General features: G+C 44.4%; 1 protein-coding gene across 1 annotated transcript in view; it reads left to right on the forward strand.

Moving 5' to 3' along the window:
* Positions 1-17,105, forward strand: part of STAT4 (signal transducer and activator of transcription 4) — an 82,374-nt gene that overhangs the window by 52,696 nt on the left and 12,573 nt on the right. The window contains exons 8-16 of the mRNA XM_075000623.1: positions 240-398; positions 1,652-1,744; positions 2,680-2,739; positions 5,752-5,769; positions 5,860-5,953; positions 7,172-7,216; positions 11,054-11,137; positions 11,952-12,050; positions 16,650-16,785. Coding sequence (XP_074856724.1) covers positions 240-398; positions 1,652-1,744; positions 2,680-2,739; positions 5,752-5,769; positions 5,860-5,953; positions 7,172-7,216; positions 11,054-11,137; positions 11,952-12,050; positions 16,650-16,785 — 788 coding nt within the window. The remainder of the gene's footprint in view (positions 1-239; positions 399-1,651; positions 1,745-2,679; positions 2,740-5,751; positions 5,770-5,859; positions 5,954-7,171; positions 7,217-11,053; positions 11,138-11,951; positions 12,051-16,649; positions 16,786-17,105) is intronic.

A 17,105-nucleotide genomic window follows, 5' to 3' on the forward strand; every position in this document is an offset into this window, starting at 1 on the left:
CTAGCAAGTCACAGGTGGCTTCAAGTCAGTGTCAATGAGGCATTTTGGAAAAGGGCTCAGCTTTATATAGGAACAGTGTGGCCAGTGGTTCCCATGTATTCATTTAATTGGCTGATGTTAGCTTGTATAAGACTAGTAAATGACAATCAAATTATATTTTGATGATTTTCTGGTAAGAACTTCAGTGACTTTTACATTCTAATAAGCAATTTATGTAACAGTCATTTGTTCTGTGATAGTTTTACGCTGCTGGCAGACAGCCTTTTTCAAGTAAGAAGACAGCTAGAAAAACTGGATGAGCTGCTGACTAAGCTGACGTACGACGGAGATCCTATTCTACTTCAAAGGCCACACCTTCTGGAAAGAGTCAATTTCTTATTGTACAATCTTTTCAAAAGGTATGTGAGCCATTACATATCTTCTGTCATTTCAGTTGCCGGAATCTAAAACACTTCAGCAGCAACACTGTTGTTGAAAAAGAAAAAAAAAATCAGTATGTCTGCAATGATTTTAGAGCTTAGTATTTGAAGGTGATGAGCATCTACAACTCTGACAGTGATAGGATCCTGGGCATAAGAGTTTTGCCCTAACAGAGTTTAGGCCCTTGGAGATTTGTGGTCGAGTTCCACCTTTGGCCAACCATGAATAACTCCCATTGATTTCAGTAGGAATCATCCAGGTGCCTCTGTGAGCAGTGTCTGGTGTGGAACTAAGAGATGCCAGTTTCTTCCACGCCTCTTCTTCCCCACCATGGCCACGTCTGCACTACACTGATCCTTCGAAAGATGATCTTCTGGAAGATCTGTTCCTGAAGCTCTTCTTTCGAAAGAGCACATCCTCATACAAAAAAGCAGATCGAAAGATTGATCTGCTGTTTCGTTAGAGCACATCCGCACAGCCCCTGCTCTTTCAAAAGAACAGCCCAGGGATCCAAAAATCTGGCACCATGAGAACTGGTCTTCTGAAAAAAGGGCCCACAGTGTGTCTGCACATGCTTTTTTTCTAAAGAAGCTTTTGAAAGGGTGAGCTCTTCCTGATCCAGTAGCAGAAGAGGGCCTCTGGAAGAAGAGCCGTGTTCTTGTAATTTTGGATTGAGAGATTGCATTTTGTGTGTGGATGCTGCATGTGTTCTTTCAGAAAAGGACCTGATTTTCCAAAAGACCTTGCTAGTGTAGACATGGCCCGGGAGTGCCATACTCACCCATCCCTTTTACTTTCTTCCTTGTAAGTAAACCATATTGTATTCCTGTTCCATCCACGTGACTGCACTGATAGAAAGTACTTAAAACTGGCAATATGACAGAACTTACAATATGACAGAAATATGAAAGGACTGTTGTATTTCATGGTTGATACATTTTATTGGAATCAGTTTTGTAGTCTGTTTTCCTCTCTCATTTGTGGTGGTGACTCTTTTCCTGTGTCTCTTAGCAGAACATGATATATCTGTGCTATGATGTGTTCCTCTACTGTGCTCACCTCGTCCATTTCTTATGGGAATAACTCACAAGAGAAGTACATAGTGTTGTACTGGGATGTCCACCTGCCACTCCAATATGCATAGAAAGTCACAATCCATGATATGAAAGTCTTTTGACTAGGTCTGTATATTTTTGCATGCTTTTAATTAAGCTATTTCTTTTCAAACTAGTTCATTTGTGATTGAAAGGCAACCCTGCATGCCTACCCACCCCCAGAGACCATTGGTACTTAAAACCTTAATACAGTTCACTGTTAAACTAAGGTAAGTAAAGGAAGACTAGTGCTATTTCCTTTATTTCCATGTTACATTATATCCTGGAAGATACAGTATTTAACACATTGGGACAAATCCTAATAACTACATTCAAGCAAAGAGGCTATTGCCTTCAATGAGAATCTTCTTGAATAAGGACGTATAAACACCGTGGTCCAAATTCTGCCACGCACAACAACACATGAAGTACGATGCTGCTCAGCATGAAGGTGGCAGCTTCTTGCTGTGTAAAGACTGGTCACGTTTTTAAAAAACTTCCTTTTTTGGATTCTTGCTTTAATGACATTACAAACAAAATAAGACCCAATAACAAAGTGAATAATAATAATAGAGCCCACATCCCACCAGCCAGCTCTTCAGTACCTCAGAGCTGCTCTTGAACACAAGCAAGGCAAATTACTGTGTTTTTGGAAGTTTGTATTTTCAACAACATAGAGCCTGAATTTGCTCCCCACTGGCTCCTTGCCTTCTCTAAAAATAGGACTGGTGGGTAGTGGAACTTGGAGCTCAGTTCTATCCACCAGCAGTAAGAATGGAGGGAGCAGAAGCTGTGGGGTGGGGTGGGGTGGGGGGTAGGGGAAGGGTATAGGAACCCCCATACTTACTATCCTGTTGAAGTGTCTCACAACACAGCGGCATGTCTTATGTATTCACACTTTGTGCCATCCTAACTTCTGTCACATGTAATCACTGATGATAGAGAAGGGGGCACTTGCCAACTTATCTGCCTCATTCCCTCAACTTAAGCCTGCAAATCGTGATCCGGCTCTGGATACTTGGTCTGGTTTTGTTTAAAATGTTTTTTTATAAACCTTATTATGGAACTACCAGACACACCAGTTATTTGTCTATGGTAACAAGTAACTTTACTGTATAAAAGGAACAAGTTCTGATTGCTCAGTTTTATATTTTCCATTTCCCAGGCTGCTAATTAAATTGCCAGAGCTTAACTACCAGATCAGAGTGAAAGCAACTATTGACAAGTAAGTGACCACATTACACAGCTAGGTCTCAAAGTCTGGGTTGCTGCTTTATGTGGTTTAAAAGTTGTGTTTTTAAAACACAAGACCAATTCTAATGCTAAGGAGGTTTATTAGAATCAATAACTGGTGAAAGATTTTCTTTTGTGTTTAAAAAAAAAACTTACTATTCATCTGATCCTTTAAAAATTGAGGGCTCAGTTCCAACGATGATTTTTAACAGGAGCTGTGTGACACACGGTGGTCTTGGCTGGCAGCAGCCTCATATTCATGCAAACCTGTTTTCAGTTTTGAGTGCTGGAGGATTGTGCCCCCTGAGTTCTGCATTTACGAAGACCGAAAAGCATAAAGGGAATGTAAACCAATTCTGCCTAGCTTTGGGTGGAAACAGTAAGCTAGCCCTGGTTCATTAGAAGGTTCTCAAAGCCAAGTGAACCTGGGTTGAGGTTAGACGTTCATGTCACATCTGTCTTCACTCATCTGTCCCTTGATGAAATCCAGTTGCATTAATGTGTAATCACAAAACAAATCACTACTGCAGTCTGGATCCTTGCAGAGAATGGCAGCTTCAGGTTTCTCACTGGCTATTCGCAGCAGAACCTTAGGCGTTGAAAAGTGAATGGGGTCTAAGTCAGGGGCAGGCAAGATAAGGCCCGCAGGCTGTATCTGGCCCACCAAGCCAGCCCACCCTGGTGTCTGGGAGCAACTCGGAGCAGCTGGCTGCTGCCTGTGGCTCTCTGTGGTGTGGTGGGGATGGCTTTAATGATTGCCCCCACCCTAAGCAAGACCTCTCCACTCCTATTGACCGAAATCTTGGCTGCTTTGAGTTGGAGCCACGTGGAGCAGCCACTGGGTCTGGGGCTACTGGCAAATAGGGGAACCTGCTGGAGAGTGCTGCTCAGCAGGAGCTGCTTAAGTTAGCACTTCCTGGCCAGAGCCTGCTTCTGGCATCCCACCCCAGCTCCCTCCCAGAGGCCAGAATCCTTTCCTGCATCCATACCCCCTCCTGGATCCTGCACCCCAATACCTTGCCCACATTACACCCCCTGCTTCACCCAAACTCCCTGTCAGACCCCCTACCTCCTCATGCACCCCAGACCTATACCCTGAGCTTTCCTCTTCACCCAACCTCCATCCCAGACCCTGCACCCCCTCCATAGAGAAGTGCAGCCCTTGACCACTTACCAAAATTTTTGAGAGCCCTCCCAATCAAAAATTATTGCCCATCCCCAGTCTAAGCGAGTGATTCTAAATTATAACTAATTAATAGCATAGCTAGCTCTAAAATCTAATTTATGTCCACAGAAAAAAAAACACCCCACAAGCCAACATCCTGCTAATATTTACATACCTGCTTACCTCCACTTTTGTGAATAGTTCCAGTGAGCAGAGCTCCTGTCTGTGTGTGTGCATGTGTGTTGATTTGGTTATTCCTCCTTCCTTTCAGGCAGCAGGACATCTCAGAGTGCATTGTCCTACATACTGATGCTGGCTGCTTGTCTTCCAGCATTCTGTGCCCTGCTGTACAGATGCCTGTATTTTCCCAGAATGTACTGATAGTTAAGCAGAGTGGGAGCTTTGGATATGCATATATGGGTCTGATGGCAGAAAAAAAAACCCAACCCTGTGTGTGCACAAAGTGAATCATGTTATTTGTGAATAGCCATGTGTCTCTGAGTGATTACAAATACAGCTGTGGCTTCTGTTCTGTAATATGGATGGACCCATAGGGCAGGGCTAAACAAGGGGAAACAGCTGACCTAAGATATGTGACTCTGGCTACAACAGGGATTCCCAGCTTGGGGGTTGGGACCCAAACATGGGTCGGGATTAGATTTGGTAAGGGTTGCCAGCTGGGTGGCTCTGAGCCACATGTGGCTCTTAAAGAAGCCATTTGTGGCTCTGCTGATGCTCACTCCTCCAGCTCCCAGTCCCTGCCCTGCCCTGCTGTGCTGAAATGAAGCTCAGTTAAATTGGTTTAACGGCCAGCAGGAGGGTTCCAGCCATTAAACCAGTTAAATTGAGTCCCATTTCAGCACGGCAGGGCAGGGAACTGCTCACACTGCAGGTGGGGGAAGGGAATAGGAGGACTGTGGGGAGCCACAGAGGAGGAGGTGGTGGCAGCCCTGTGAAGTAGCAGCATGGGGCAGCAGCACGCAGAACTCGTGTGAGGTATGTGAAGGGTCAGGGGGCGGAAGAGGCTGAGTGGGTTTTAGCCTGGGGATGTGGGATGGGGAGGGCTGAGAGCTGGCCAGAGATCTGTCCCAGTTGGCTCCCGGCTGCAGGGTCTCCACTGTCCCCCCAGCTGAGGATCCTGCAGCTGGCAGTGCCAGCCAGGGCTCCACACTCCAGCCAGCTCCTAGCTGCAGGGCTGCCAGGGTCTCACCCTAGTTTTTGGAAGGCTTGTGCGGCACAGACAGCCCTGGCTGGGGATCCTGCGGTTGGGGCTGCCTGTTCCACATGAGTTTTCCCAAAGTCAGGCAACTTGAGAGGGGTTTAAGCTGGGGGTGGGGGGAGGCAGAGTGCATTTTTCCCCAGGGGAGACCCTCCCTCCCACGCCTTCCCAGTTTTGAGTTGCCTTGAGTCACAAAGTCTTCCTGAATTGTCAATATGGGTCCCCATCTCAAAAAGGTTGGGAACTGCTGAGCTACAAGAATAATGTAGCTTAACTCAGTATACCTTAGGTCAACTTTCTCCACCGTCCCCCTACCGGGAGGTCGATGAGAGAAACTCTCCCCTCAACTTCCCTTACTCCTTGAGTGTGCGAGGAGTACCAAGGTCAACAGGGACCCCTTCAGCATTCAATGAAGCGTAGCCTTACTAGATGCACTAAATCGAAGCCCAAGAGATTGATCTCTGCAGCATCAAGAGTAAATGTACCCTTAGAGGCCAAAGCATAATTTAATCTGCTCTTCTTCAAAAGGCGCTGTTTAGTTTGAATGCATGCTTTGTATCTTCTGAGTTATGGATGTATTATCTTTTTCTCTTTCTCTTTTTTTTTTTCCTTTTCTCAAGGAATGTATCAACTGCAAGGTAAGACTTTAACAGTATGAGATTTCTTAATTTATCACACATTTGGTTTTTTTCTGCCACTGTTTACATTGTGTGTAATGTGTATTCTAGTAATCGCAGATTTGTTCTATGTGGCACTCATGTTAAAGCTATGAATATGGATGAATCTGCAAACGGAAGTCTGTCGGTAGAATTTCGACATTTGGTAAGTTAGCCTAGTACTTTTCTTATCATGTGACGTTGGTAAAGCAATCAGGGAAATTGTTTTTCACCTGATAAAGGAGATTCATTAGAAGAAGAAAAACCTTATTTCTACAACTGTCTTTCTCTCCGCTTCATTATAAAGCGTCTACCTAGAACCTTTCACTGTCCCATCATGCCCCACATTTTGCTGAGATTTAAAGAAATAGCACACACACAATAAAAGCAAGTATTATGAGGTGTTCTCCTTATCAAATATATGCTACAGGTTGAAACTCCATTGTCTGGCACACTCTCATCCGGCAACATCCCTTGTCTGGCAGGACAGTGGACGTTGTTGGAGGAGCTCTGTTGGCAGCTCACTTTGGGCAGCCCCACGGCAGGGAGCTAGGTCGGGGAGCTCCACCACCTACAGACTGGGTGGAGTTGGGGAGCCCTAATGTGGGGAGCCCCACTGCCCAGGTAGGTGGGGAGGGAGCCAGGCTTCATATGATTTGTAGCTTTTGAATTTCCATATTTGCTATTGATAATTATTTTGGATATTTTCTTGAATGAACAAATGAACTAAACAAAGAAAATAAAATTAAATAAAGGAAAAGAACGTTTGAAACTATTTGAATGAAAAAATTTCCCATCAAAAAGGGAAGTTTGTCAAAATGAACGTTGAGTCTGGGATTCTCCTGTCCACATTCACCTGGGGGGTTCTGCTGCCTTACTGGACTACATCTCCAAAGATATTCTGTGGTCCCTTTCTGTGGCTTAACCACTGTGGTGCTTCACAGAAATCCTGCAGTAATGGAGTCTTCAATGATAAGGTATTCTTGTGCAGTTATTTATTATGAATTTACCTTTGCTGAAATATTATGAGATAATTATGTTTTTAAAACCTTTTCTTTAAAAATAATCACTCATTGAATAGATTTATCAAGGAATGCCACCAGAGTCTTAACTATAGATGTTTAATATATGTGATTGTGATTGCCTTTACATAAATTAATGGCATGAGATAAATGTTGATTCCAGTGGCCATTTAGTGTCATAGGGCAATTACTTACTATTTTGTTTTCCCTGAAAAAAAATCGTGTTAGTTTATGAAGGATGCTCGGCACACAAGGACCATCACAAAACAGCTATTTTAGTAAAACCACTGTAGTCAATACTGCTGCTGAATAGTTAAGGTCTATAACTTCTCGAACATAAAATCTTAGTTTCCATTTTACAGCAACCCAAAGAAATTAAATCGAGTGCTGGAAGCAAAGGAAATGAGGTATGAAGTTTTTTTAGTTTTTTCTAATTTTTGGATGACTTTCAAATAAAAATTATTTTAGAATGGATTTCAGCTAATCTCATTGGTAGGCATGTTACCTTTTGACTTAAGAGTCAGGCTAAACTGAACAATAGCCAGCTGTAATATAGTAAAAATATAAGCAAACCTTTTGGAAGTAAAGTTCTTAGAAGTTTGAATTAGAACCCGTCAGTGTTGTACACCAAAAATGGCAGTTCTCGTAGGACATCTGTACTCAAATGTATGTATTTCTTCACAAGGAGTATTTCTTTAAAGTGGGTCCAACATTTACATTTTGTAAAAACAAGGCTTTAATAAATACCAGCACAAGAGGAATGTGTACATGTTTTTAATCCAGTAAGAACAGTACATTAATCAAGTAAACTGAGGGCCAAATTCACAACTGGAATAAGGGTGCAATTCTGTGTAAATCAATGGAGTTTTACCTTCCTTATTCTGGATAGAATTTGATCTTGCTTTGTTAGTATTTATTAGAAACTGGTCTTAGTTCACCCCCTTGTGGTTAGACTTCAGATTTACAGAAGATTAACTAACACTGTGGACTATCCAGGCCCTCTGACATATAGGTGATGTATATACACTTCAGGTTTGTAAAGTGAACAGAGGTTGCAAGTGACTGGCTATGTCTACACTAGCCCCAAACTTCGAAATGGCCACGCAAATGGCCATTTCGAAGTTTACTAATGAAGCGCTGAAATGCATATTCAGCGCTTCATTAGCATGCGGGCGGCTGCGGCACTTCGAAATTGACGCGGCTCGCCGCCGCATGGCTCATCCCAACGGGGCTCCTTTTTGAAAGGACCCCGCCTACTTCGAAGTCCCCTTATTCCCATGAGCTGATGGGAATAAGGGGACTTCGACATAGGCGGGGTCCTTTCGAAAAGGAGCCCGTCAGGATGAGCCGCGCGGCGGCGAGCCATGTCAATTTTGAAGTCCCACGGCCACCTGCATGCTAATGAAGCGCTGAATATGCATTTCAGCGCTTCATTAGTAAACTTCGAAATGGCCATTTGCGTGGCCATTTCAAAGTTTGGGGCTAGTGTAGACACGGCCACTGTGTCCTAAAAGAGTCTAAACTTATGCAGCTCCCAAACACCCCAAAGAAAAATGTATGTAACCTCATAACATGCATTTTCTTACTTTCTAAAAACATGCTTTTAAAGAGACACCATTAACAGTGGGGTAATGAGGAAAATTAGTATTTTGAGTAAGTTTGCTTTTTATCCTCAAGCTTTTGTTTAATATCAGAAACAAAAATCAGAAATCTAGACATGAATGTTTATATGGCTTTAATTGTACCAGTACAGTTAAAATGGTATAACCCTCTACTATGGATGCACCTATACCAGTGTAAAAATGGTATGATGTATTCCTGTTTGGAAAGCTATTCTGGTCCACTGACACTTGTACAAGCTTAATGGCATCTGTATTAGGGGCTGTACCAATATATCCATGTCAACTTTTAAAAAAAAAAATCATATTCCTGCCTAACATCCCAAAAAGAGGCAGTAGTAAGAGTACAAAAACTGTGTATAGGCCAGACCTTAATAAGACAATTTGACTATGTCTACACTAGCCCCTTCCTTTTGGAAGGGGCATGGTAATAAGCGAGTTGGGAAGATGCTAATGAGGTGCTGCCATGAATATGCAGCACTTCATTAGCATAATGGTGGCTGTGTGTGATTCAAAAGCGCTGCTTTCAAATCACACATGGCCCATGTAGACGGGGGTCTTTTGAAAGAATCCCCCGAACTTCAAAAGCCCCTTTTTCCTATTTGGTTTTAGGAAGAAGGGGCTTTCAAAGTCTAGGGGGTCCTTTCGAAAGGCCCCCATCTACATGGGAGGCGTGTGATTCAAAAGCGGTGCTTTTGAATTGCATGTAGTAGCCATTATGCTAATGAGGCACTGTATATTCATGGCAGCGCCTCATTAGCATCTTCCCAACTCACTCATTACCATGCCCCTTCCGAAAGGAAAGGGCTAGTGTAGACATAGCCTTTATGTGCAAAGTTAAGAAAAAGATCAGTATGGATGGTTTAAACAAAAACACACCCAAACTCAAAACCAAGCAGGACACATTTTTGCACACACATCTGTATTCTTGACTGGAACACTTCACCAGCTGATTAGTAAACCTGAAACTCGGGTCCTGATTTTCTGTTGCTTTGCACCTTGTGAAGTGAATTTGCACCAGAGAAGATGAGTGCAAAGTGAGTGTAAAATGGTACTGTCTTGCCCTCAGTTTGTGCATCTCTTGTTTTGGTTTGGATTTTGTAAGAGGTGCTTACTGTAGTTGTCTTTTTAAAGTCCAAAATCATCCAAGGCTAAATAGTCCCCTTCCAGTATGCAGCACTGATAGTATGAAGAAAAGTTGAGGCCCATGCAGATGGGACAGGTAGTAAGAAGCAGCTTTTTTATTCAAAGCTTAACTTAGAAGGTGAATTGCAAAGGCAGTGAAACTGTGCCTTTCATGGCTTTGGGTGACATCATACACTGAGCTTTTGTCTCTCTTTTGGTTGTCAAAAACTGGCTTTTTCCCATTGACTACTTATACTGGGAATGGCAGGATTTGGTAGTTACAGGAGGGGAACTTTGACCTGACAGGAGATGGAAACCTGAGCTGCATCTCCCAACTGAGCAATATTGAGATCTCTCCTTGTGATCTGCCCTTGAAGAAAAGTCATGGAAGGAGCTATTTCCCACATGGCCTGTGCAAAGACAGAATTATAGTCTCTGTAAGTAGGAATTTGACCTTAATCCCTCCAGAGAACAAATCAACTGGAAATGGTTGGAAAGGAAGCAGGGGCCCTGGCCCAGCTCTCCTACACCCTCAGCAGAACATGTCTAAAAAGATACACCATCCCCATGGATGATACAGAGCAGCGCATGCACCTCTCCTTCCCCAATGCACATTGACCAGGCCTGGGAGATTTTATGCCTTGGGCTAGAGCCACACTGCAGTGGAAAAATGACCCACTGAGGGTTTCACTTTGTGCATGCATGAAATGATGCTTCCAGGGGCCGATGTTGACTGCTGTACTCCTTACAAGAGAGAGGAATGAGGAAGGATGATGGGAGAAACGCTCCTGTTGACCTTCTGCCGTGGGACAGACATGGCAGTCTACCTTGAATAAATCAACCAGAGCTATGCAATTGGTATAGCTAAAATTGCATATTGGAAGTCAACTTCTGTGTCTAGTATAGACATTGGGTAAGGCACACTCTCTACCTGTGCTGCGCCAGGTGCAGGAGGTGCCCCATGCAGTGGTGGATGCAATTTGCACTGCTTAGCCCTACACATAGAGGCGTTGTTGAGCAGCAGGAAAGATAAACCAGACACTGCTCTTGGGATGTTGTATTCCCAGTCCTCTAGAAATGGACAGAGTCCTCTGGGAAATCAGAATCTGAGTTACAGTGAAACTGTCAATCACAAAAGAAGTTTTTTTAAAAAAATGTTTGAGGCCACCTCTGGAATTTGGGGGGGAAAAAAGATGGTTCCTTTGTTCATTTTAGAACTTATCTTTAAAAGTGCAGAAATCCCTTTAACAGTTCTTTTAACATTGCTTTCTTAGCCTCTTCAGAAAACAGCAGAAGTTGTAGACAGAGTTTAACATCAGGGGTTCTACATTTCTTTAAACACCCACGATTTTCCACTGGCCCTGATTCTCTGCTTATACATCCAGAGGACATATTTTCTTTCAGTGTTGTGTTCTCTGCAGTTTGGGTATAGTCAGGCTGCCAAAACCAATTTTAAATGCCAACTTTGTTCACAATTTTATAATATGTTTGCTTCCTCAGGGGCCTCAGATGGTAACTGAAGAGCTGCACTCCATCAGCTTTGAAACACAGGTCTCCCTGTATGGTCTGACTATAGATTTGGAAGTGAGTGTTTTTCACAGGTTTTGTGTAAGGAAAAGTAAGAAAGTATTTGTACTCAAAACCAGATTAATGGCTATTGCTTACAAGAATTTGAGAATTTGTTTTGAGTCCTCCTAACTGGCTAACTCTAATTGGCCGTACACATTTCACTTTGGTATAGTATAAATATGATGTGCTGCAGAAGATTTATTGCCTGGACCTGTTCTCAGTGAATCAGTGGCAAAAGTCCCATTGAGTTCAACACAAGCAGGATTGGCATGCTCTGAGGAGAAGCAGAGCATGCTGCTTTGAGGAATTGTATGATATGGCAAAAGAAAGTTTTAGGGTCCCATGATACACATAACTGCAGGTCTTCTTGATTCCCCACTTGTGGACATTCTAGTATGGCAGACGTAGGCTCTAAAGGTCTTCAGCAGTACTGGGGATACTGTAGATGTGTTTCCTGGCAGACGGCTGACTGGCTGTGGGCAGCTCTGTTTTGTGTTGCTCTTTCATACAGCTCCTCAGGCAACCGCTAGGCACAGCTACAGCCAACTACCAATCTAGTTCAGTTTTCTGTCAGCCATTTGAAATTCTGAGCATTTGCTCAACACTGAGCACATATCTCCCAGAGCACAGACCAATGGTTAGCCACAACAGCATTCCAGCAGATCTCTGCCCCCAGGAACATGCTGATAGAGGAAGAGGGGAAAACTATTCTGCTATTTTCTTTTCTTTTCTTTCCTTTTTTTTTTAAACGTATGTAGACTAACCTATTCCTCCTTGAATGTCTTGTGTGCAACACTCTAACAATCACATACTATGTCTTCTTCGCCAGACAAGCTCTTTGCCCGTAGTGATGATTTCCAATGTCAGTCAGTTACCTAACGCTTGGGCTTCTATTATTTGGTACAACTTGTCATCAAAGGATCCTCAGGTAAGTCTTCAAATCCCAAATATTAATTTTATGTATATTTTAAATCTCTAGTTATTCGTTTGTCAATCAGATGTATCAGCAAGGGAAGATTTTCCCAGACTTGATGCTTCAAAGAAAATGATTTTTTTATTCTGTGCATGCTCTATATAACTACAAATTAGCTGTAATCATGTGTATAATAATATGATTAACTTTATGGAGGGGATTGTATGGGGCCTTAGATCCAGATATGGTGCTTTTTTTACCTTCAGATTGTCAGTTCAAATGTAGGGTAGGGAGGTACTGTCTGAAAATCATTGCCATTTAACTGCTGTGTTTTGGTCTGTGTGAAATCACTTATTGGTCGTTTCCAATCCTGTGTATTATCGATTTATGTTATAACACGTAGGAGCCCCAGGCATGGATCAGGACCCCACTCTGCTAAACACTGTACATAGGTCTTAGTGTACCAATCTCAACATCAGAGTAAATATTCTCAATATTAAAAATTAGCACCTTGGTGGTGGTCCTGGTAAAGAGACAAATGATGGGATAGGTTTGTAGATTTACTTACTCTTTCACTGTCCTGATGGGGTTTATCTACAAATGGACTGGGGCAAATTGCAGAAGAGTACTTGGAAGTCTTGTACACCTGCTTCTTGCACTGCTCCTAATTTAAAGATTATCATGCACAAAATACTGTCAGCCTATACCGTTCACAACCACTAAATGAACTTAAAAACTAAGGGTGTCAAGCAATTAATAATTACTCTTGATTAACTGTGCAATTAAAATATTAATCTTGATTAATCACACTGTTAAACAATATATTTTTTTTTAAATTTAGCTTTTATGCTTGTAGAGAAAAAAGGTTGAACATGGGAACCCTAAGGGAGCAGAATCCAGCAAGCAAAAGGAGCCCAATTTTTTTTTATTCTACAAATCTTCTAATTTGCAGATCAGATCTCGTGGTTTTTGAATAGTTGGGGTTAGCAATACGACAGAGAGCGCCGCATGCAATTTTCCCCAATGTGCACAGGATTTCCTATAAGTGCTAATTCTACAATGAGATCTGCTAACACAGACCCATGCAGAGTCCTAGTGCAGGAAAAAGGCATCCACAAGAGCCATTCTCATGGCAGGACCAGGATTTTTTTTTTGGTATAGCACCTCTGGCAAAGTCAGTTTCTGACACAGGAAAATGAACCAGCCAGCATGAACCTGGCCCAGAAGTAAGGTGAACTTCTGAAGTATAACATTCCATTAACTCTCATTCCAAAGATATTGGTGTGCCCCAGGCCTTTTGAAAAATGTAGTCACTACCTTTAAGTTATTGAGAGCTCTCTCTAGCTTCCTAGACAATATATTGCACCTTCATTAAAGTATTCACACGGCTACCATTCTGCAAGCTAGCAGTTTTCTAAAAGAGTTAATTCCAGCACCTCCACCTTTTCGCCCTCTGCCAGGCCCCCAGCACCTAGTCAATTACTTTCCAATCAACACACAAGGTTTTTGTTACGAGCACTAAATGGCATAACAAACCTGCTGCAAGTCAGGGCTTGCAAAATTAGCATATAAATGGTCTAGGGGAATGCAAAGCAGTCTCTACTGCAGTGCAAACTAAAGTGTAATCCAAAGCAGATATTCCAACAGTCTCAGGCTCTGGGAAATGTAAAAAGTAGCACGGTCAAATAACAAGCATTAACGAGTGTTAATTTTTTTTTTAGTGTGTTAAACTGTAATCACAGGCGTTAAGGTGCGTTAATTGACAGTCCTATTAAAAACATTATCCATGGCTGTGATTAATGTATACTTGCATGTTCTATGTAAATAAGTTTTCATTATTCAGATGAGGGCTTCTTTTGTGGAGGAACGCCGTGGAACATTCATTCCGCCACCTCTTTTGATGGCGTGGGCCCTGGCAGGGAGAGCGGAGTGGTGGTGGGCCAGGTGGCAGGCAGCTGACACGGCGCAGCCCAAGCCTGGTGCTCACTCCGAGGCTATGCCGGGCCCCTGCCCTGGGTGCAGTGCTCAGAAGAGCAGGTGGGGCCCCCTCCTGCCACTCTGCACACGCATCCCACAATTTGTGGAACAAACATGGCGGCAGCAGAGGAGGCAGCCCTTGTCGCAGCCATTTCCCCAGTGCAGCTCCTCTGGCTCTAGCCAGGAGGTACGTGAGATCTGCGGCCCAATGCTGCCTGGACAGCTGCGGCCCAGCGCAAATTCCTCATCCCTAGCTCCATCAATGACCCCGTCTGTGAGTCACCAGATTATACAGTGGAGGGTGTGTGTGCTGGGGTGCCTGGATCTGGGGAGGGGCGGGGCGGGGCGAGGCGAGGCTGGGGTAAGAGTGGAGGTCTGGGGGTGCCTGCCTCTTTATAGGGGAGGGGGCTGGGATAAGAACAGGTGCCTGGGGGTGCCTGGCTCTGGGGAATGAAGGGAGATAGAGCAGGGGTCTGGGGGTTGGGGTTAAAGCCGCTGTGTCCAATCCGTAGCAGCAACAAAGGGTCCGGTGGCACCTTATAGGCTAACAGAAAAGTTTAGAGCATGAGCTTTCGTGAGTTAACTCACTTCTTCAGATCTGAAGAAGTGAGTTAACTCACGAAAGCTCATGCTCTAAACTTTTCTGTTAGTCTATAAGGTGCCACAGGACCCTTCGTTGCTGCTACAGATCCAGACTAACACAGCTACCCCTCTGATACTTGTGTCCAATCCGCTGTCTGTTTGCCACATGTGGTGAACTGGACAGCACAGTGTGACAAAGTGGATTGGGCAGCGGGAGGCTCAGACAGCTGGCATGCAGCTTGCGTGGTTGGCACATGCCTTGGGTGGCTGGTCAGCCAGGGCTGCTCCAAGCACCCACAAGTTGGGGGCTGTGCCGGCAGCCTGGCCAGTCCATACTTGGCCTCCGGGCTGGGACAGGGGACCCAGGGCTGGAGCTGGTCTCTGCAGAGCCTGGACCATGCCTGCAGCTCTGGCGCCATGCCAGCAGCCCAGTCAGGATGGAGCTGGCATCCCTGTGTCTATGGCCATGCCTAGCATGGGGCTGGAACCAGCCTTTACAGCTGGTAGCTGGAGGTGGCTGGGCTGGCATTGGCCCAGTAGGGGCCAAGGTCTGGCAGTAGATAAGGAGCCCTTGGAGATTGGGACCCACTAAGGCTTGAGGGGCTGGTGCGTGGCTCAGGGTGGCCCGGTTTCATTGAGTCACTGTCACTTTGCAGGGGGTGGGGGATAGGGTGCCTGGCTGTTGCAGGAGGGGAGGAGTAGGGTGCCTGGCTGCAGGGGGCAGCTCTTGGCTGGGGCAGGATGTGGCAATCCATGAAAGTGCTTTTGGACACCATTGGGTTAGAGGCTGGGCTTGGGGTGCCTGGCTCTGGGGGAATGAAGGGGGATGAGGTAAGAATGGGGTCTGTGGGTGCCTGGCTCTGGGAGAGGGGAGAGGGATGGGGTTAGAGCAGAGGGCCAGGGAATGAGGTTAGAGGGGGATCCGGGGTACCTGGCTCTGGGGAAGGACATTCATTTAGAGTAGGGAGGTGGGGCTGGGCTGCAGGGAGGCGGGTGAAGCCTGGGGGTGATTTGGGGCTCTTTGGGGATGCCTGAGGGCAAGAGGGAGCGCAGATTAGGGCTGCGGCGGGAGAGTGGTTAAGCCTAGGGGTAGGGGGAGTGGTTTGGAGCTTGAGTTCTGGGGTGAGGCAGGGAAGGGGGGGCTTGAGTTCCACCAGCTTTTTTCGAGGAAAAAAAGCACTGCTTCAGATTCATAATTCACATAATTTGTAGCTTGAACATCAATCTGTCAAACAGGGTATGGAAGAGTTTCTGCATTGCATTAAATACAGTTTTCCTATCTTATTTCACACAACTTTTATTAAGGTAGAATATTAGTCAGTGGACTGATATCACTAGCTAATAGTACCAACTTCAGGGGAAGAACAATTGTTGTGTCTCAGTCTCTGGGAGGTGCATCACAGACTGTCAAATTCCCTCTGCTGGCATTACCTCTACCAGATTATGGAACAGTAGCTCTACATGAAAAACTCCTCTGTTTTCTAGACAAGGATTGCTGGTTGCCTGTTTCCAGGATAGAGAATAAATGCGTCAGAATGCCAAGAATTGCTAGGCCAAATAACCAACCACTTACATACCGGTTTTAACCCAAACAAATCTCTTAAACTGTGTTGTTAGAGCACAGTCATTCATCTGTTCTACATTAAAGAATTCAAACCGAAAAAAAAATCAGCCCGTTCATAAAAAGAATTTAACAACATATTGCTATGCAGGGTGTTTAAGGGGTTAGGTAATGGAGTTGGCAGAGTGAGGTGTGTTTGCTCCTGAGGGAAACTGCCTTCTTAGAACACCTGATCGTCTTAGTTTTGACCAGTGCTGTTTTTGTGCCGGTACTGAGTACCAGCACCTCGGCAGCCCCAGCCATGGGATTGACTGGCAGGAGAGGGGAATTGGCCGAGTACCAGCACTTTCTTTTTCACAAAAGAGGCACTGGGTTTGATAATCTCTGAAGATGATGCTAGGAAGGTGCATCTGACTTCCTCTCTGCAGTATGAAATGGTTAATGTTTTTTGGAGTGCATACGAATGTGTAAACAAAGTATGAACTCTATTGCAGAACCTGGTATTCTTTAACAGCCCTCCTGCCGCCACTGTGAGTCAACTTTTAGAAGTATTGAGCTGGCAGTTTTCATCTTATGTTGGTCGTGGACTCAATTCTGAGCAGCTCAGTATGCTGGCAGAGAAACTGATCGGTAAGAACAATGAAACTATGAAAGCTGTTCAATTTTCTTTTACTTCTAAATATTACTCTTGACAGGCTGAACTCTGCCCGCTTGCAGGGTAGAGGTGAGAATTTGTGCACCATAGCGCCTCTACCTACGCCCACATTCTTCACTCATTCCAAATTAGTTTGTAAACAAGTTTCAGAGGGCTAACCATGTTGATCTTTTTTCAGCAAAAACGGCAAGGAGTCCCATGGGCCTTAAAGACTAAAATGTATTTGCGCATGTGCTTTTGTGGGCTGGAATCCACTTCATCAGATGCATGAAGTGGGAACTTCAGATTGTCAGGT

This window comes from Carettochelys insculpta, chromosome 8, assembly GCF_033958435.1.
Source record: "Carettochelys insculpta isolate YL-2023 chromosome 8, ASM3395843v1, whole genome shotgun sequence".
NCBI lineage: Eukaryota > Metazoa > Chordata > Testudines > Carettochelyidae > Carettochelys > Carettochelys insculpta.